This window comes from Amblyomma maculatum, chromosome 4 (genome assembly GCF_055883805.1).
Source record: "Amblyomma maculatum isolate TAMU_Amacu chromosome 4, ASM5588380v1, whole genome shotgun sequence".
In the NCBI taxonomy this organism is placed as follows: domain Eukaryota; kingdom Metazoa; phylum Arthropoda; class Arachnida; order Ixodida; family Ixodidae; genus Amblyomma; species Amblyomma maculatum.
The window spans coordinates 89,599,329-89,620,517 of record NC_139347.1 but is presented as its reverse complement, the minus strand read 5'-3'; the positions used below and the strand labels follow the sequence as shown (position 1 = coordinate 89,620,517).

Sequence of the window (21,189 nt, the reverse complement as noted above, 5' to 3'; positions counted from 1 at the left end):
CTGAATCTGAAAGAAGCAGCAGTGTTCGGTTTTTGGGTGGTCCCGCGCATGAAAAGGGGTTCAAGGCCGAATCTGCCAACTCTAAGGAGGGAGCAGGAAAGAGGTTAACGCACAGCACTGCGTTAGCGGAGGTCACGGTCATGCTGAATCCGAGGCTCCCTTCTATGCCATATTGATGATCCACAGTGCAGTGCAAACATGGCTGGTCAAGGGCTGCGGATTTTGATCGGGGCGTCCTGACGAAAGTGCAGTGAAAACAAATAGCTAGCTTGCAATACACCGAACCACTTATCCATTCCTTTCCTTTTGAGTCGTCAGTTAAGCCATTCGTCTTGGATACGAAAACACGGTGAGGTATGCCGGCGCACAACACATCAGGTGAAGGAGTTAGGAGTGAGATGCAGCCCGGCATAGCGCTTGAGACGCCCTAGGACGGGGCGAATCCGGATGACAGCACCCATTGCGCGCCGTGAACGATGCGATTTTTTTTTTGTTCCTCCTGGAGTCCTTGCTAGCCGACCTGGGACGCTCTATCTGGGCAAGACGGGCCACCATATACTTCATCCGTTCAGTCAGTGCCCGCCTCCACAGCGACGTCGTTCCAAGGTTGTTTCGGGATGAGTCAGGCTAAGCGCGCTTCCATTGGGCTGAGTGATGCGGAGGTTCTCAAGTCTAGAAACACTCCAGGGATGGGTGCCGCGGCGGCTAACTGGGCCGCCGCGTTGACGCGCGGATTCAAGAGGGAGGCCCCATTCGACTCTGTGGTTCGCCAAACGTGTTATTAGCAGGTACCTCTCACGGAGCCGTTGCTCCCGCTATGCTGAAAGCGTGAACCGAGCAGTGTTGGTAAAAACCCACTTACAACGTAACCGTTCCACTTCTTAGTAGACATTTAATTTATTCAGTAATAGCTCCAAAACCGCCATACTTGCAGCACCGGTGGCACAGCTAGGGAGCTATGACGTCATTATATCGTACTGAGAACAAGCTCGCGGGATCGACGCCTGGCCCTTGCGGGAAAAATAATTTGATGGCGCTTACATGTTAAAGCACTCATTCGCAGCGCAGTTCAAGGAACGTGAAGTGGTTGGAATTCACGCCTAGTTCTCCGCTGCCCTCACAGAGTGCAGTGTTAACTTTATTCGTATACTTCGCGTTTTGTCGGTCACCGCGCAGGCGAGATGGAGGACTCATTTACCGCTTTTTATCGGAAAGAAGAAACTGAAGCAAAAAAAAAAAGAAAGGTGTTGGGTAGGCGCCGCGCGTTGCTTGTATGTCAGGGTTGTAGTGAAAATGGCGTAGTTTCCTCCGCTCCCTGAATGATTTGGTCTCACGATGAGAAGGCAGCAAAGACGTGGGCTGCATTGTCAAAACTTGCTGGCGAGGCCACTGGTCCGTCCCCTCGCCTGCTGGGAAGGCAGAAGTGGTCGGCCTCATGCGGTGCCATGAAGTGACATCACTCTCCGGAGAGCTGCGAGACGCTCGTCTGTCGGCCGTCTGGACCGGCTGGTTAGGTTTTCCGGTCACGTATTAAAAACGATACCGGAGTGGGAATAAAGGATCAAAAGAGCGGCTGCCGGGGCGCCCCTAATGACCATGTTGTTAGTCTTTACTTTTCGTTTCAACTGAAAATTTGGAGCCCTTGAAAGGGCTTCGAAGGTACTTCTAGACAGTTACGTCTATAAGACGTCTATAAGTCGAAGAGAGGAACCCTGCTGATGTGAGTGTAGCTGAATGCTGTAAGTGGACGAACTCACATGGCTCCGAGTCTGTTCACCTATCAGAAATTTTTGTAAGGATATAATCCGAGCTTTTGTCCACCGACATGAATAAAGTAACTGCGAGGCACATAATGACACCAACGACTGGTGAGAATGCCATCTTCGCATAGACGTGGCGGTATCTGTTGTGTTCACTTTTACTGTGTGACATTCTAAACTTTTTTCCTCCTTTCAAGAGTCTTGTATTCGCTAGCAGAAATTTTCTGGAAAAAACTGCATCGTCTGACTCTTTACGGGAAGAAGGTCCAGAAAAGGGCTCCACGGGAGAGTCGGTCGTTCTTGTTTAAGCTGTAAATAAATGACACATGATTTAAATGTTTCAGCCGATCTATCCATAACAGGATGTGTGCACGAGAAGGCTTAGCAGTCCCTTCGTCTACCAGGGGTCATATTCTATAATGAATAATTATCAATCTCCTATTTCACTTGGTGCGACGACAGCAGAACGGCAATATATCAGAAGAAAGCAGCGAGCGGCCAGTCAATGAAGTCACGAGGCAGTAGATCCCACTGTCGACATAAGCCATCACCACTTGCCGCTTGTACCGACAGCCATGCAGCAAAATCTGAGGTCCCGCTACTTGTGTCCAGCCACTTTCCACAGTGGATTGAAAGCCGCGGCTTCATCACCTGATAAGGGTCACCAATTCCAGCAGAAAAATGAATGCGAAATGAAAAATGTATAATGGTGCTTTAGAGAATATGACTCCGGGTCCATGGACTTGGCACTACGAAGCACTTGCTGCTTCATCTTCTGTTTGCGCATTTATAAGTAGATGCACCGTCAAAAGGCAATAAAGGCTAGCTGACCGAGCTAACCGTTATATATCCTATGGTTATCTATGCGTGGAAAAAATGCAAACGGAACCGAATAGGCTGTATCCAACCGTTGTATAATAGCTCATTTGGACAGAGAGCAACGCTATTAACATCATTGTAGGCGCCACAGTGTCTGCCGTGAAACGAACGCATATCGGTTAAGGCTGTCCTCGCTAACAAACAGCATATAGTTTCGTTGCATGGGCAGGATTAGCAGCCGCCATCACCGTTCGCATCCGACCAGTTTGACCTGCGGTGAAGGCTGCTCGTGCTCAAGGAAACAAGGCAATATATTGCATCAACTCTCCCAGGCTCGTTTCTTCACGCTCGGTTTGACCGCATTAATGGATGCAGGGGAACTGTCTCGTACTGCTCAGCTGAGCAATGCGCACGGTGAACTTCCTCAGAGTTTATAAGTTCAACAAAAAAGTAAAATACCGCAGCGGAGCAGAGTTTTGACATGATATGTCCGTAGATGTGCAGTGCGCTAAAAACTTAACGCATATGAGCGCTATCCGCTGTCGTCTGTCGTCTGTTAGCGTGCTAGTAAAGTGCTGTCTCAAATATCCTCTGTCAGCATTTAAACTGGGCACATTTGTTTACTGCGTCATAAGTGTGAGCGACATTCTCCCACAACATTAGCTAAGGGCCTCCTCCCTTCAGAGGCGCCACCTTCCCACCGCCTAAGTAGGTGGCGTTGCTTCTAGCCATACCGCCACTCGTTTAGTTTTCGTCCTCTGTCGTCACTCAGTGAGCGAAACGAAGAGAAGCTATGCATGCCATAGAGTTTCTTACTCTTACCTAGAGGGAAAGCTGTGCTGCCGTCTATGGGAATTTACATGGAGTTTCCAGACGGCTAGTTCAGCCACCATGGGCGCTCAAAGCATCATGGGCCGGAGAGCTACCGAGTGCAGAACTACAACATTTGGCCAAAACTAATGCAAACATAAACATTGTTCTACCGTAAATAATGTCCTAAGATTGAATATTGTGACTATAAATTGCAAAAAGAGAGAGAAACAGCATGTCAGTGTGAGATTTATCCAATATAAGCGATGGCTCTTTCTCCTATTGACTTAGTTTTGAGCAGCACAAATACCAATATTTCGCGCTTAATAAGCAAAATTTGAAACAGAAAAACGTTATAAAAATATTTATGGTTGTGCAATCACTTAAGGAAGTTTTTAGTGGCATTTCGGGAAACAAAAACCATTTATTGGCGACGTCTGCTTCTGCGCCTTCGCTGCTATGGCTTTCGCGGTCTACGTACGCACCTTCAGATGGTGATGATAACGAAAAAAAAAAACATCGCAGTAACGCCACTCCACGTACTCGAGAAAAACCGACTGTCCCGCAACAAGTAGCACACCGGCCCATGATTCTTAGCGCGCCCATGGTGGCTGAAGTGCAGCGCCCTCAGCTTTCCCTCTAGTTAGTGTAAGGAACTCTATGATGCATGCGCCCCTCTCCGAGGCAGGATTCGAGCCGCTGACCTGTCTGTCGATTGTATGACCTGAGCCCTGACGAACGGCTTAGCCGAAAAAGAGAGACGTAAAAAAAGAATTCCGAAGATGCTATTCGAAGTGAACGGAAATTAATTTGTTTCGATTTTCCTGTTCGAAATCCTAACTTCTGAGTTTTTGTAATGTTATCATTTCCATGGTATTTACTTTTACTCGACAGTCATTAGCTCATCAGAGCTTGTATGCGCTGAAAGATGCCAGTACTCTGCTTGCTCAGCGAAGACGTGCTACATCAAAGGCCAATCAAAAGTCGCCTAAACCACAGCTGGATGACCACAGTTATAGGCTGGTGCAAGCACTCAGTGCATGCACCAGCCTAATATTTGTCATCGTTACCATCATCATCGGCATGATTACGTGCGTGTACTGCACGACGAGGATATCTCTAAAGCTTTACACTTATCCCTATCTCAGTTCCATCCATTTTATTCGTCCAAAGTTTCCGATTACCTCGTCTCTCCACCTGACTTAACTTCACTCGGAGTCAAACCACAGCTTATGCATGCCTCCGCGAGTTCTTATAATTTCATAATAGAGATACTGAATAGTGTGATTTTTTATCGCGGCGTGATGATAGCAGTATACGATTCCGTTTCCGGAACGCCAACTCTGTAGTGCGCGTTGGTCGTCGTCGCTTGGTTACGCGGCCTCAGCGCTAACACTGCTGAGGGGAAACGAAACGCGTGTGGGACATTTCAAACGACAACCAAGAAAACAAATTACAATCCAAGACGAGACAAGATACAACCCAGGCTTGCGTTCTCTTTCGAGGAACCTGTATAGTGGTAATTTCCAAGTGGTAACCAATCGCGCGAATGCAATTTAACTGTTTAACTGTTTAACTGTTTAACTGTAGCATCATGTTTTCATTTGCATATCACTCATTCCGTGCCCAGTTTCTTCCAGTTATCACTTAAGGTGCCTGCTGATCGGTCCCTATGGCAGCGTCTGCAGTCATCCGGCATGGTGACCAGTGAGGAAAACTACGTACCACGTGCATGCGTGCGCGCGTGCTGGGAAAGAGAAACGGAGCACCTCGTGCCGGTGTGTGTTAGTGTTTGTCAGGGAGGGGACGAACGGAGGTTGCAGCGTATAGTTCTAGCGGGCCAATCGTTTCGGTCCATTTCCTTCCCCGTCTGCGCGTGCCCAACGCGGCCTGGCTGCCGGCCTCGTGGTGTGCGTTGCCGAGACCGCGGGTCACGCGGGAACGCGCTCTTTGGGCGCCAGAAATGAAAACAGGTTTGCACCGAGGGCGCGCATAATGGTGCGCGCGCGAGGGTTATTTTCGGGCCTGATCGCAGCCCGGAGCGCGCGCGCGTTGCCAATGTGGATAAATAGCTGTTCTAAGCGCGTTCTCCACTATATATCGGTGGCCGATCGGGTCCATATTGTTAAGAACACGTTGGTGCGTACATATCCCTCGCTTTGTGGCCACACGTGCTCTTGTTGCGTTTGCCTGTATGTGCGCGTATTATTGCGTCGTATCTGTGCATGTACTCGAACGCCTGTTTGTGCGTGCGCCTGTTTGTGCGTGCGCCTGTTTGTGCGTGCACACATCCTATGTCCGCACATTTGCGCTAACTCACGCAAGCGAATGCACCATGTACGCGTTTGTGAAAGATTGTTTCAGAGCTCACTTGCTTTGAACACGTTCATAAATGAAGAGGCGAACGCGGAAGCTGACCTTCTGGAAAATTTAGAAGTATTATTAGAAGCTCTGCCTGCCATAATTTATATATGCGGCTATAGTTACATGTATTCGAGGGGCTTTCAGAGCATGTAAACAGAGCGAACTTTGGCACTGCCGAGTTATGGGTCCCGTTCGGTTGCCTATTTTCACGGCAAATGCCACCTTGTATGACGCTCCAATTTGCACCGGCGTTATTTTTTACGCGGAAATGTTAAACTTCGTAATGAACACTTACTTCCAGTACCGCAACATGCATGTACTCTGACTAAACGAAGTAAACGTTTTTCACTCACTAGAGGGCTAACATGCGCTTCCTTAGTTTTCTGAAAGCGCCTTTGAGAAAAAATGAAAGTTCTTTGAGACGCAGCTTCCAATGCCAGAGAAAGGACGAGGGAAAATCTGAAGTAAGACGGCAAAATAACAACGGCTTGCGGAATAGTGCGTGATGCATAGGCGAACGGATATTTCAACGTACCCTATCGAAGTAGGAGAGAGGAGCATTCAAGGTTGTTTATCTGAAGCAGCGCTGTCGCCAAAAAAACTAGACTTGCGTAGCCTTCTCACTAAAGGGCCAGTTAGTGACGCGTAAACTGCAGTCTCGACTAAGCATCGGGAAAGTACTGTGTGATGTAAGCGCACGTTGAAGAATCCCCAAGTTGTCTAAATTTTCGCAGCCCTCTACTATGCTGTCCCCATAGCAAGAGTTTCTTTAGGACATACAATACAGACTAAACCAAACTTAACATTGAGAACATTGCTTCAAGAAGTTCGGTGCATTTTCTGAGACACTGGAGCGTTATTCCAGGAAAAGCGCGTGGTTACACGAACTGTGCCTCTTCAATATTACTGGCGAACCGATTCGTCCCCAAAGAAAACTGACCGAAACATCAAGCCGCGGACGATTTGCAATGCATGATAATGGCTGCTTGAGCCAGTTGGCTTGTGATCTCGAGAAAGAGTAAGACGCTAGACAAAAGACTAAGAAGACAACAACGCTTGCTCTAGTGTTGTAAACGATTCGCTCTCAAGACTTGTGGCGCTTTTGCTGATGCACTCTTTTGAGCGATGGCTATTTAATGCAGTTTCTTCTTACAAGCAGCTTTATACTTTCATAATAAATGATGCATGCTTTTTACTTTCAAGTGTGCAGATGTTCTTCGTCATTATACTCCTTTCTTCCTTACGTGTGGCTATGGCTCAAGTATCTCTAGCAGCCGTGTGCCCAGGCGTAAAGTTGGGCCAGAGTAAGCTAGATGTACAACTGGCACAACACTAAGCTGGGTCTGGGCCAAGCCGGGGGTGGTGTCTACTCACTATGCCTCCGTGTTATCTCTTTTGTTTGTCTATTTCCGCCATCCCGCAATTTCATCAGTCGTCCACCAATTTCAGTTATATATGCCGAGTGCATGCCCAGACTCCATGTTCCTTATAATGAGTAAGGACGCATAATAATGTTAAAGGCAAACTGTTGCGTACCAAGAAATCGTGGGTCATGTAGCTTAGCGTATCAGTGCACGCTACAACGATGTCCGAGGAAACTTGTTCTTTGCTTTTGGAGGTAGCCTGATAGCGAGTGACAGGGGAGGCAGGATATCCCAACAGGGAAGTTTTTACGAAATATGGTCTTGCGAACCGGTCGATAATGAAATTTCTGTTACATATTACAGGGCATGATCAACTATCCTACGTGTGGAGCCTTTCAAACAGTGAACAAGAATACTGCCTGTAGCCCTCCCCGTTTCATCTCGAGGTGAAAAGTCCGCGCGACTGTCTTCTTTGAGGCTTATCGAACGTTTGTTCTTCACGACACACTCCTCCTGCCCTGTGACGCTTCGAAACATGTCCTAAGCTAAGTGAGTGACCGACTGCATACACTGAACTTCACCTGCCAGCGCGAAAAAAAAAAAAAGAATAAGCTCCAGTGAACAGTCTCAGCCGTATGTGTTTCGGTCCCCGGACAGCTCGATAGCAAGGGAAGCGTCAACGTATGGAGGCTACTAGATGCTGTCGGATAGAATCAGCCCACCCTCGCCAAAAAACCGCCCCTTTCGCGTTCGCACGCCCAGCTTGACGTGTTTAGCTTGGGATGACCCGACAGGCGTCGGTAAACAGCGGCGCAGGCAGGCACGGCTTTCACACGGCGCGTTATCGCGTCCACGGGATGAGGACGAGGTCTGGCGCGGTGGTCTCGCCACCGCGCGATATCGCTCTCGTCAACGCGTCGTAATAGCAACAGCACGAGAAAGAGCGTGTTGGGCCCGCGCACAATGTCCCACGGCTGGGACCGCGAGGTGAGCGCCCATAATTATTTCTCGACGCCGTCGAGCGAGGAGACCGCCTGCGGTCGACTCCTCTTCTTCTCGACCGATTCTGAGCGCTAGGCTCGGTCTGCGGTGGCGGCGGCTTTGAATCGCAAATGAGACGCCCTCACGCTCGAGTTGGCTCGGCGGCGACCGTCGCCGCTTTCGCGGGCTGTGCATAGTAGTGGCTCCGCAGCGCCCCTGCGTTTTAGCCTCCTTTTTGACCCGCGCGCCAGTCTCGGTATTTACCCTGGTGCCGCACTTGGGTGCTGCGTGCTCTCGGGACGTTTTCTGCTTCGGAATCATTCGGTTAAAAGGAAAGGGGAAAAAGGCGAAATAACTGAGATAAATAGGGGAAGGGGTGGAGCCTGACTGACTTCCCATGGGATGGGTACACACAAGAATTAATGTAAAAAACAAAAAAAAAATCGAATAGACGGGTTGTGGTGAAGCGTTCTAGCAGCTAAATTCGATGCCAGTGGACAATAAACATGTCTAATCACTTCTCACATCGTGCAGTAAAATAACACCGCTGGAATGGAGAAGAGTTATTTAGCTTTGGCCTTTGATTAGCTTCTCGTTTCAAGACTCGGCAAAATTCGCTTCAGTGAAACGAAGCGATGCTTAGTTAAGTTAGAGCGAAATTGATCGGCCGGCGCCCGCGCAATGCTATATGCTCTCCCCATAATTAATTGGTATGCGAAAAATGAAGCAAGGACAAGTTTAAAAACTTCAGACAGCCATTTTCCACATCCGTCGGTGATATGTACCTCGCAACATATTTGAATTTTGCTCAGTGCTGTAATCTCACTATTATTTTGTAGCTAAATGGCTAGCTCGGTCTCTTTCAGTTCATATTTGTACCCCATGAGAAAGTGTAGCGTCGAAGCCTTTCTGTTTGATACCGTGATATTTGTGTCTTACATCGTGCGCCAATATTTTATCGCGTATTAAAATGTTTGTCGCATATACTATTTTACAGCGTCTTATAAAAGATGCATGGCAAAATGTCATGCCTCTGCTTGTTTTGCTTATGTCATGACATGGCACTGCGCTTTGACCAAGACCGTTGGTCGCCCGCGGGGCTTGTGTACCGTATATTTGCTGCCCTAAGCTCCCAGCGCACGCTACGTTGGCGGTTGGGTTTGAAACCGGGTATTTCGGATCAGTATAGTCGGGCATCTTATCCACTGCGCCACCGCGGCGATTCCCAACCGGAAAATGACGTTCTGCAAATTGAGCAGCGTTACGTTTAGACAAAACGGGTCCGGTTACATGTAGTGTATATGAAAGTAGAACTCTCGCGGCGGGGAACGCTATGCATATAAAGAGGACTGGATGGATGTCTCCAGCAGCCCAAGTTGAGAAATAGCTGCAATGCTGCACCAGCATGCGTCTCACATTCCAAAGGAGGAACGGAAATCGAGCACGCGTTAACGAATTATGCTTTACTTCTCATTAAAAAAAATATAAAAAAAAACAGTCAGGTTGTTTCAACATTTTCTTGATGACGTTCAGCTTGCATCGTGCGGTTCAAACAAACAAACAAACAAACAAACAAACAAACAAACAAACAAACAAACAAACAAACAAACAAACAAACAAACAAACAAACAAACAAACAAACAAACAAACAAACAAACAAACAAACAAACAAACAAACAAACAAACAAACAAACAAACAAACAAAAAAGGTTGTTGCATGTAAGCAGACGTTTCTAATGTTCTGCGAGCAGTACCGCCTTTTTTCTTGTTGCAGAGATAAATGGAGGAGTACTATTGCGTTTAACAGTGCCAGACAGTTGAGAATTCGTGCCTTTCGTGCTTTTTTAAAGGCAACGTTTGCAACGTTTCGCTGTCGCAAAAATCCGCATAGGCTCGAATGCGCTTCATAGGCGTTCCTACTTTGAGGGAGCGACGCCACTTAAATTGCCGTGATGTGGCGTGGTTTCGTGCATTGCGCGTGTTTGCTTTAAGCGTGTGATTTCATCTTTTATGCATTGTCATCTCAGAGTGGGATGCCATGCAAATGATCAGGCAAGCACCTTCAGACGTTACTCAAAGGTGCCTACATGCCCATTCCTCTTTGCAGAGGTCCCTCTCTCGAGTCACAAAACCGCATTTGCTACAACAGAGAAAACTGCACTGCTTGCGCGGAACAATGCTAGCGCTGTTAATGACCGTGCCACTCGCATCCTCCGTGCTGCAAAGCAGAACACTGACAACTTCTAGCTCCTTTGTGGGCTCACGGTCCCAAGACGAGAGAGAACGGCTGCAGTGACGACTGACGCCTTTAGTAGAGGCGACGTCGTCTTCCATCCGTTAATCTCGACCTTCCCGCACCGACCGGGCTTTCCCCTCGGCGTTGCCTGTTGGCGCGGAGAGCGAGCGTGCAGAGGTGCAGCGCGCGACGGACGCGATTACGGACCTGCACTTGGCGGGCGACCGTGTGATTTCTCCACGGGACGAAGCAGTGGGCGCGCGTGTGCGTGGAAGGCCGATTTTCCGGCTCTCGCTAGCGTGGGGCGGTTAGGAGCGTGATTAAAAGGAGAAAGGCGACGCTGTCGTGACGCTGTGCCCCGTTTGGCAGAGCTCTGTGCACGGCTTTCTCCCACTTGTTTTGCAATGGGGCAAGAGAACAGCTATGGTGGTGATGCCGCATTATCCGAGCTGTGCCGTGGAAGGCATGCGTACAATTCAGCGGCCACACTCTGACGCAGCCGCGGTGTGACTATGACGCAGCGTAGCATAATTGCACAAATAATGCTGAGTAAATAAAGGGCACATCATTTCCATCCTGCTGTGACATGCCAAGCCTTGACAGGGGCTCTCTCGCTCGTTGATGTGCGTGTATGCATGCTGTTTAAACAACAAAAAACACGCTGAAAAAGTGCTTACTATAAGGATTCAAGCGCTTTTATGCTCACTTCGAAACTTGTAACTCAGAGAAGAAAAGGCAGAACGAAAGGCACGGCCATTCAAAAGTAAGCGCACAGGGAGTCTGTGGCTAGAAACAACAGTACGTAACAGGCTTAAAGCATGTGCGATTGTAAAACGCTGTTTAGTTGGTCCTCTCTGTGTCACCTTCGTGCACCACGTGCCTGCATCTACGCCTGACGGAACTAAGGAAGCTCGAGCATATTTGTTATCACCTGTGGAGATCAAGAATAAAACAAAGATAGGAGGGCAGTGAGACCAACAGCGCACAGCTTTCCGGCTTGGCACGCCGATGGTCTGTCACGGCATCTTTTATAAATCAGTGTGGTGCGCAGGAGCCAACGGCAGGGAAGCCTATGTGCACCACCGGTGCAATTTTTCGACGATACAATTGGCCACCAGTGTGCGCCAGAGTGCGCCAGCGTCGTTTATCTAAAATGCTATTATAGCAACGGGGAGGACACTAGGAAAAATAGTTGGGGGCAGCACATGTCAGGCGGCTTACGAAAGGGCCAATCGCAGGTGAGCGGAAGAGGCCTTTGTCCTTCAGTGAGCCTTCGCAGTTTGAGCGTAATGATGTTTACAATTACGGCGGTGACCGAGGTGAGGCCCAGAAACGTGCAGGACATCAGGGACATCGGAGGGACATCGGAGGGACATCAGGGAGAGAGACGACACAAAGCGCTACAAGCGCGCCTTCGTATCTCGCTACTACGTTATTTTTCGAGAGCGTGCGTGCAGCCCCTTTGTGTCGCCTGTCTCTTTCCGTGATGGTCACTCTGCACGTTTCTGTTGACGAGGTCGGTTGACTTGGTCCAGCACAGCAATTCGTTCAAAGCCTATAGGAACCAGCGAGAGGTTGAGCCGCGGTGTTCAAACTTCGCGCATGCGCACAAAATGCGGAACTTTGTCTGGAAGAACTGTGGTGAACAGTTTCCGCTATGCTCACAAAACGTGGCATGTGATTCAGGGTCGCAAGAAAAAGGAAATTTGATCATGTTCAAGATCGCTGTGCGAATACCAAATGCCTATAGGTGCACATGTTTTGAATCCTCAAGCTCTCACGACGCCCACTTGCTACTCGAGAACTATACAAACAGCGTCACATGTTCGCGTTGAGCGTAAGCGCTTTCTTGGCGGTTAAATCGTTAAAAGGAGCGCTGAACGAAATGCGTCAGAACGGTGTCTTTCAGCACTGGAGACGGGGCATCGAAAGTGAAGGACAGGTCGGGACGAAAGAGCAGGAGAGCAGTCAGGTCACGTCTCAACCCTCTGTCTCGTGGGCACACTGTCGCTTTCTTCTCCCCCCCCCCCCCCCCCCCCTTTATTCATGTTCAGTTCGGTTTTGCTGCTTGCGCACTTTTTACGCATCTTAGGTGTATGGTGGAGAAAGCAGAAGTTGAAGCGTGGGCTCCACCTTCGGTCGTGTCACAAGTAATGCGCTCCACGCGGGCAAGGCCACTGGGGCCGGGACTCGGTCGGGTCGCGTGCTGCGCGTCTTTCAAACGCGCACGCAGCGCTGTATAAACAGAGCGTTCCAAAAGAGCGCCGGCGTCGCGCCATGCTTCCCTAGAAAGCGCCTACGCCGCCAACCCCGCAGCGCGCACATGGGAATGCGCACAGACACGCATCCCACACAGTTCCTCCGGCCCCGAGTGGCAGACTCGCGAGTGACGCGAGACGGGTTAAAATGCACGAGCCACGTAACTTCGCCCGACGTTTGTGTGGTGGGGGTTGCCAGCTGGCTGCTGAGATCAGCGGACGACCAGCCGAGGTATTCAGACAAAATAAACGCCTCGTCGATTTCGGGTGCTTAGCTGGAAACCATGACCGTTACCAGTGCTTTCAAGGCCTGATAGAGGCACGCTGAATATACTAGGTGCGCAATTGGGCTTCGAGTTTGAGGTCTGGAAGTTTTTGACGTGTAGTTCTGGGTAGTAAGCGATAATGCGATCGCCCCCCCCCCCCCTTTTTTTTTTTACGCAATCTCTCTCAATACAGAATGAAAACAATCTGTCAGAGTAACTCGTAATCTGCGCACGTTTTTCGCCAGTGGGTGGCATATATTCAAATGTAGAGCATACACCGTGAAGGAGTGCATAAAACGATAGACGGCGAGAAGGGATTGTTCTGTCCGCCTCTTCAGTGTCTTCACGGCCCGTCTTCTATAGCACTCGAAGCTTATCCGGAGCCTAGTTACAGGCTTGGCATAATGACTGCGGGTAGCTTGAAAATACTCCAGCTACAGTTGCAGAGCCATTTGAGGACGAATCGAGGTCATACATTGTCTCGTCTATGCGTCTAAGTTAGCGATCATGCATACGTGGCGTGAAGAACTGTTGATCACACTAGTACTGCGTTAGCTTTGTGGGTAAGCACACACGCACGAAATGCCGCCGGTGGATTCTCTGCATGGATGGCGTAACTATCACCCGGCACATACCTAAACAAGCCAGACTCGAGAATAATTTTGAGCGTATGTGTTTGTTTGAGCGTACGTGTGCTCGCGTGGCGCCTAGTTTTTCACTCTCTTCCAAGACGTGCACTGTCAGACTCTGACTGTCAACTCCAGCTGCCACCAAGCACTGCTCCCTTTCCCTCGTGACACACCGTGTTCCGTAATGTTGTTTAGACTCTCGCATCTCTCCCGCCGGCATCAGTTGCAGTCACAACTTCTCGTTATAAAGGGCGAGCCGGCGACATCGCGCGCTACAGGACGCGTGATGGCTGAGAATAATAAGGGCTGCTGCTGGCGAGCGCGCTTCCGATCCACGTTTCCGGAATGCCTGCGGGGAATTCCAGGGCGCTGCTGCTCATCGCGCTCGCTCTTCTAAGCACCCCTTTCCCCTTCTTCGCCCGCCGGTCGTCCGCTTCCGGGAGGCAGCGCGGTGCGCCTGTGTGTGCTCGCTGGGAGGCGGCCTCGGCGTAATTCGCGCAGAGAGGCGTCACGTCTGCCTGAGCGCCTCTTCTTCTTCCTCCTCCACGTCCTCCGAGGTCTTGGGTCTCTTTCTCTGATGGGCAAAGGCCGAGACCTTTTCACCGGGCCCCGCTGCGTGCGGGCGGAAAGAGATCTCCACGCGCAGATTCCTGCGTGTTGTCAAAGCGTGTCTTCCGAGGCGGCGGTGTCGTTAGCGCGTCTGCTGGGTTTCTCTCTACAGTCATTCACCAAGAGAGGCACTTTGGTTTAGGACACCTCGGAGAAACGCGACGACACTTATTGTTCAGGCAGCGAACTGCGCAATGATGTCCGCCTGCCTTCTGACGCTGGACAGAAATAGAGCCGAGTTGGATAATATCCTGGCTATTATGCACAGACCGTGAGGGCACCAATACTGGCGTCGAAAGTTGAGCGAATAGTGATGCCTCTTTGGTCAGGGAATGTTTTAAATTTAGGCCATAGTTACTTTACTAAAACCGCGCGAACTCTAGCTTGACATGTTCCGACGCTATTATACGAACACTGGTGGGCTCTCTGAGCAGAAGAAGTATAGTGGTGCGCATGCCCCATTCGTCGACTTATTTCACTATGCACTTCGTAGGTAATATTTAAAGCTTTCCGATCTCAGCCAATTTCGGAAATAGCTGATTATCTAGAAGCGGTTATTTGTTAGTTTTTAAGCGTTTACTTGCTCCTTGGGATTAAACATAAAATTACTTTTGGTCGACTACGCAGAGCTGGCCTGCAAGCTAATATGGACATAAACGAGCCGCAAATATTGAAGAGTCACCCTAAATGAGAACTTTCACACTGAACGCTGAGAAATAAGTATTTGAAGAGAGAAAACCGGCAAAGAAGACGCACGAGCACCGATCCTGACGGCACGTCTATAGTGCTCTATAGCTCTACAGTATGTCTGTACAGCGTGCAATGTGAAATCTGGTAGGCGCTAAATCACAACGACTAACACGCGCAAATTTGTGTGAGGGTGTTTGAACGGACGTGCTTGGCCCGTCGCCTATATCGTTTCTAAAGTGCCCTTTCTCGCGTGCCGGTTTGTGTGCATCCCTAAAACCATGGCACACGAATCCTTTCCCCGAGAGAACTGCATAAAGCTGCGAGAAGGGGCGAATGATTAGGGTCACTTTGTGCACATGACGCCACCTCTTTCGTGGCTCCTATAGCTCCGCTGTGGCTCGCTATACATCGCTTTATCCTGCCGAGCATTTCCCAATACTGCGCAATGCACCTTGAATTCGCAGGGCATAAAAATTGTTGTCCGACTGATATCGAGAGCCATCGGAAATCTTGCAAAGCGATCACGTTCTTGCTGCCGACTCGGAGAGAAAAACATGCTAGCAGCCAATTTAGAAGCGGGGCGTCTGTTGCCAAAGGAGTTTTATTGCTTGCGGGAGGGCTGTTTCAGCAACTACCAGTGTTACAAGGGCAACGTCATCGGCGCTCTTCTTTACATTATTCAATTAACGACGGTATTAAAAAAAAAAGAAGAAGTAAATAAAGTTAGAGAGCATCTAGCTTTAGAGTAAATAAAGTTATTCCTCCTCCTTCCCTAGCTTTAGAAGTTGTACTTCGCGTGCGTGCTCAGTGCGAACTTCAATTCGTTTGATGAGGTGCGAGTGCGAGATGCCGGGCTAGTTGGTATACCATTCTTGAAAACAGTGCAAGCGTCTTTTCTCCTATGTGTCTCTGTGTTGTTTCTTGCGCTGTTTTCAAGAAATGATGAGCTAATATGGAAATTTTTGTACGCGATGCGGATCGGTTTATGCCATTATGCAATAAAGCTCTAGAACGTCGCTTGAACTAAGAAATCGCGTCCACGTTAGCTGTTGTGCACCCTGTGTTTAGGTCCTACTGTAATCTATTCCTTTTTTTTTTTTTTTTTTTCCACGAGTGTGTCACTATACGCATATATCTTAAGCAAGGAACGGCCGTGGGGATGTATGATAAAGTCAGAAGGAATAGCTGCACATTTTTTTCGCACTGACAGTCTGGAAGATCACAATTTACCCGTCACATCTCTCTCGACGGGCACTAAGAATGAACAGCAGGCCGCATCTTTGTGCCACTTAGTGACAACCCGCACTCCTTTTCTTTTTTTATTTTATTTACCATTGCCTGCAGCCTAATTCGACCCGCCTTCTAGCGATGGTCTATGTCATAAGCTATAGGTAACACAGGTACAACGTCAAACTTCTGTTCAGGGCCGAAATTCGCAAGTGAAATACCTTGTCTCCTACTTTGGCAATGCAATGCATGCAATGTTGCCTAACAGGCGATACTCTTTGTAAGAATGATTGGTCGCCAACGCCCAGCTTTTCCGTACCTCTCGGCGTGCTTTACAAGCATACGGGTATTGGGAACGTGCTATCGGCGCTGCCTTTACTCACACTGTCTTCCGTCCGACTTGCTGCATTCGATAAGCTAATGGCTCTGACTGCTGCTGACAGGTAATCGTATGCATCGCACGCGCATCTCCGCAAGCCGCTTAGGGCTCTCTCGGCGCCGAATTAGGGCTCCCTCGGCGCCGTTCGCAGCGTCAGGCGGGAAACGTAGGCACAGACAGCGAGGCGGAGGAGTGGAGAGTACGGGTAGGTAGGTATATGTGCTACATGCAGTGCGCGTTTCAAATCGGAGCCGTTTGCTCGCGCACGCGTGCGTGTAGTTTGCATCACAAGGCGTGGTACGGGTGCGCCGATGTTTGAAATTCGCACTGCAATGAGTGCATAGTAAATTATTTCCGGGTGTCTGCTACACGACGGCTAACACTGCGGCGAGGGAAAGAGTGAGATGCGTGAGACAATGAGCGGTAATACCCGTTCTATGAGGTTTTAAACACACTGAAAGAGTCTTCCTGATCGGGCACGAGCGCTGAATATAAGAAGCAGCTCGCCCTGGTTCTGTGCAGAACGCCTGGGTGGTCTAGTCTACATGCTTTGAACGTGAGAGCAGGCCAAACGTGAACATGCCGTGCCTACTAGTTGTGTTTTGATGATTCCTTCGCTCTCTTCGACTGCCTGTGAAAAATTCGTGAAAAATTATACCTTTCTGCTAAATTTGTGCGTTTGGCTCAGGAAGAATTTGCGTTCTAGGGCGGCTTGTTGCTGCTCACGAATCGTCTCACTTGAAAGTCTATGGAGCGTCTCACTTACCACTTGCTGCAGGGACGAAGTGGCTCACGATCACAAGGAGGGCCGTTGCCAAGAGCCGGGCTGGCTTTCCACCCGGTGAGAACCCCATGCTTCAGCTTGAGCTGTGCCGCTTTTCTTCTCCTTTGCGAGTGAACGAGACACGAGTGACAGTGTACCGGCGGGCGACGGTCTCTCCTTTGGGTGTCCGCGCTCAACTGAAGGCAAGCGAAGCAGCAACGCCGTCGTCCGACTCGCGTGAGCGGGAACAGAAAAAGAAGAAGGCTGTGAGGGAGAGTTGCTTCTCCGTGTAGGAAGGGCAGGTTGTTGCGTTGGATCGCGGCGGTTTATCCCCTTCCCGAGAGGCAGACTCGTCTTCAACTCGCACCGAAGGCGAAAGGCAACCCGGTTTTGTACGCACGCTCTGCGCTCAGCTCAGCGAACACTTTCCACTGGACGCTTCCCTTCCTCCGACTCTCCTCACATTTCTTCTCTCAAAGGCACCGCACGCGGACGCCGTTCTTTAGCTCATATTCTCGCCCACCCCTTCCACCACCCTTGCTCGTTTTCTCCTTCTCCTCCGTCGCGCTCTCGCTGATGCCTTCTTTGCCAGGGATGAGCGCCCGCGTGGTTTCTACGTCGGTGACTGTTGTGCTTTTCCCCCTGTCTCCTCCATGTCTGCTCTGTAAGATCACTGCTTCCTTTGCTCGTTAGATATTTTGGTTGGTTGGTTGGTTGGTTGGTTGGTTCATAGGAAGGGAAAGGCGCAGTATCTGTCACACTTGCTCTGTGGACACCTGAACCGCGCCGTAAGGGAAGGGAGGAAGGTGGGAGTGAAAGTGGATAGAGAGAAAGGGGGGCCGTAGTGGAGGGCTACGGAGTAATTTCGACCACCTGGGGATCTTTAACGTGCGCTGACATCGCACAGCACACGGACGCCACTTCGTTTCGCCTCCATCGAAACGCAGCCGCCGAGGCCGGGATTCGATCCCGGGAACTCCGGCACAGTAGTCCCCGGCGGGGCGGATATTTTGGACCCGGATTTGATTTTGTGTAGGCGCGTCAGCTTTCCATTTGAATAAACTTCTGCTTGTTCTCTCAATATACAGTGCAATTGGCGCGGACAGTTTCGTATGGATGCGCTTGTGTCACATTTATTACCAGTTTGTACTGTTTACAGCGTTCTTCATCCTATGATCTTCGCAATGCAAAACCAGCCTGTTTATCGAATCGGCTGCAATCCCCCCACGCCGTGTTTTTTTTTTTTTTTCACCAACAAAGGAATCACTGAACCGCGCATATCCATCGCTGAAGGGTGGGTTCGAGACAAAGGAACCGCTTCGCGATTGCATCCTATGCTAAAGGTGATACTTGAGGCCGTCCGCGTGCTAAGACTTTTAAGAACTAATCGTTTTGTGCCCTTGAGAAAGTGCTTTTGTTGTTGTTAATATGTCTGCGCTCTTCCGATTTGTGATATTCCAAGCCCTTTCGTTGACCGGGGGCAAAACTCATGGGTTCGGGGGCAATCCCGCATGAAAAAGTTGCACGGTGTGCCGCAGACGCCAAAAATAAGAAATGCGATAACCGAGTATGGGTTGCGGCCGAGACGAGAAAAGATAGTATAGAACAGTGGCTTAGTCCATATCTTTGAAGGTGGGTGTGTGCATGCGCTGAAGAGAGAGATGAGGGGCAAGGGGAGGCCTAGGAGGTCAGCAAAGAAAGAATTGCCTTAGAGTACCTGGTGTGGGTAGAAATAAAGGAACAGATGGGAAAGTGTAAAGAGAAGGTGGAGCGGCCTATCGGGAGTATTAAACGCCCGGGGCACTGTCACATTCTGCCTAATTAGCGCAACACTCGAAGATAATCGGAGCGGTGCATGCAGTGCAGCTTTTGCACTTTGCTTATGCTGCCCGTTCTCCTTGATATTTTTTATAGAATTCGCGTTCTTACCTGGTTCCTCAAAAAAGTGGTATCGGCATCCACAATTAGGGCGAGCACGGCTTCGCCGATGATTTTGGCAGCGCTTCAAGTCACACACCTGCTTCAAGGCAGGTATCAGTGAGCTGGCTTGAGTTATGCTAAGAGTGGCTTCGAAGCTGGCGTGAACGGTCATGTGATGTGTCGCTGGCGTCGGTGTTATGTCACAGCGTGTGACCTCTTCTATGCGCCGTTGTTCGTTAAAGCTAGAAAAATGCAATGAATCCCCCCCCCCCCCCCCCCCCCCCCCCCCCCGCTATGTCGCAGCAGCCAACGTGTGCTGCTTAGAGCAGCAAGCACTCAATATTCACCGCAACCATGTCGTCAGGAGGTGCTGCTCCGCGCCATATTTCTCCGGTATTTCGAAGGGCTAGGGAGGAGCATTATGAATTGGGTGGGCTTTACCCTCATCCCTCACCGAAGCAGGCTCTCTTTCCAGGGTGCGAAAGAGGAGAAGGTGGAGGCTACAGCATCAGTGTGAGACTCCATCTCGATTACTGGTATTGATTTCGACGTGACAACTTAAGGGAACTGTTCTCCAGATAATATAACGTTGCCATAGGCGTTCTTTTTGTCGTTAGCGAAATATAACTAACATGTCTCTTGCAGGTTTTAGAAGGGCGAGATGGGAAGGAAACCCTACGGAATCCTTGGATACCTTGAGGCAGATATCTTATACTACTAAGCCACAAGACCCGTTCGTACGCCTTATTAAACCGGGACATTAAATCTATGTCAGGTGGTCTTTCACATAATGTGGTCACTTAGGACTGTACGGCCATCAGTCGCGGTGCCAGATAATAGAAGCCCAAAATGACGAATTAGTGATTTAGCCAGCTAGTATCAAAGCGCATATATGCGAACAAGGATCCGCACAGGAGTCTGAAGACGGTAGCAATTAGTGATCTAGTCTTATACCCAAAAAGGAGGAGCTTAAGCGCCCCTAAAATTTTTGTTTGAAATCGCATCGCAGGGGAGTGCATAAAGAACTGGAAATCTGTTAAGCGGGGGGCAGCGGTGATACCGGCGTCCGAGGACATCTAAAAAGGCTGTACATATCTGCGTCCCAAAACAGCTGGGGACCAGATACTATACCCCTCTCTGAGACTGCTGGGCAATGTGCGCGTTAAGATTTCGCCATAATAAAGTGATTGCGGCAATTTAAACTTGTTCCGTTCTCGCGAATTTAGTCATTCCGGGGTTCAGGCGATGACTTCCTATTCCAGACTGATTCTGGCGATCCACAAGGTTGGCTTTAAGCTGCTCAACTCTTTCAGGGGGACCTTCAGTTGCCGTGCTTCCGTGACTGTTTGCTGGGATGAGGGTGTATGTACTTCTAAAATACCATGGGCTGATCTGTGGCTGAAGTTGGCCCTTGTCAAGAATCACAAGTTGCGAGAAAACAACCGCGGGCGTAGGAAAAAAAAAGCCATTCCGTCCAACTAGCTGACCAAGTCGCGCATGAGATGTCATGTCCTTACATTCGTCGCCAGGGAAATGTTTTGCCCTCAACGTCCGGGAAGTTAGGTATTTTTTTTTTCTCACAGCGATAGCTGTTAAGGCCAGACTTCCAGGTTGCGTGGGGTGGTCGTAACACGGAGTAAGGGACGAAAGAAGAGAATGAAGACAACAAATGCGACGAGACGCGTTTGTTGGCTGTCTCCATCGCACGTTTTCCACATTCAGACTTGCTTGTCACGGTGAATCTGTTTGACGCACGCGAGCTCCGCACCTCTGCCTTGCACCACTACTAAAAATGGCTAAACATTCCTACTGTCGTCGGAATTTTGCTTCACTTCAGCCGTAGTATTTCTCATTATTGCGTAGAGAGAAAGCTGGCTGCGCTGCACTTGAGCCACAATGGACGCTCGGTCATGGGGCGTATCGCTGCCTATAGTTAAGGACAGCCATTTCGGTCGTTATTTCAACTCAATGCAAAAGTTGAGCGCCTTGTGGATCTCTTTCTTTGACCTTCAGACCTCAGTGTCAAACCTGCGAGTCAAGCCACAGCAAAACAAGTGTTATATGGCGGTATAGCTCATATCGATTATAATAACAACACATAAGTGGTTGCACAT

General features: G+C 49.5%; 1 protein-coding gene across 1 annotated transcript in view; it reads right to left on the bottom strand.

Annotated features, from left to right (window-relative positions):
- The window catches only part of LOC146191619 (chitin deacetylase 7-like), a 77,375-nt gene extending 59,873 nt beyond the window's left edge, over window positions 1-17,502 (bottom strand). The window contains exon 1 of the mRNA XM_084602145.1: window positions 17,159-17,502. Within this exon, the coding sequence (XP_084458271.1) occupies window positions 17,159-17,246 (88 nt within the window). The 5' untranslated portion in view covers window positions 17,247-17,502. The remainder of the gene's footprint in view (window positions 1-17,158) is intronic.
- Between the last annotated feature and the right edge of the window lie 3,687 nt (window positions 17,503-21,189).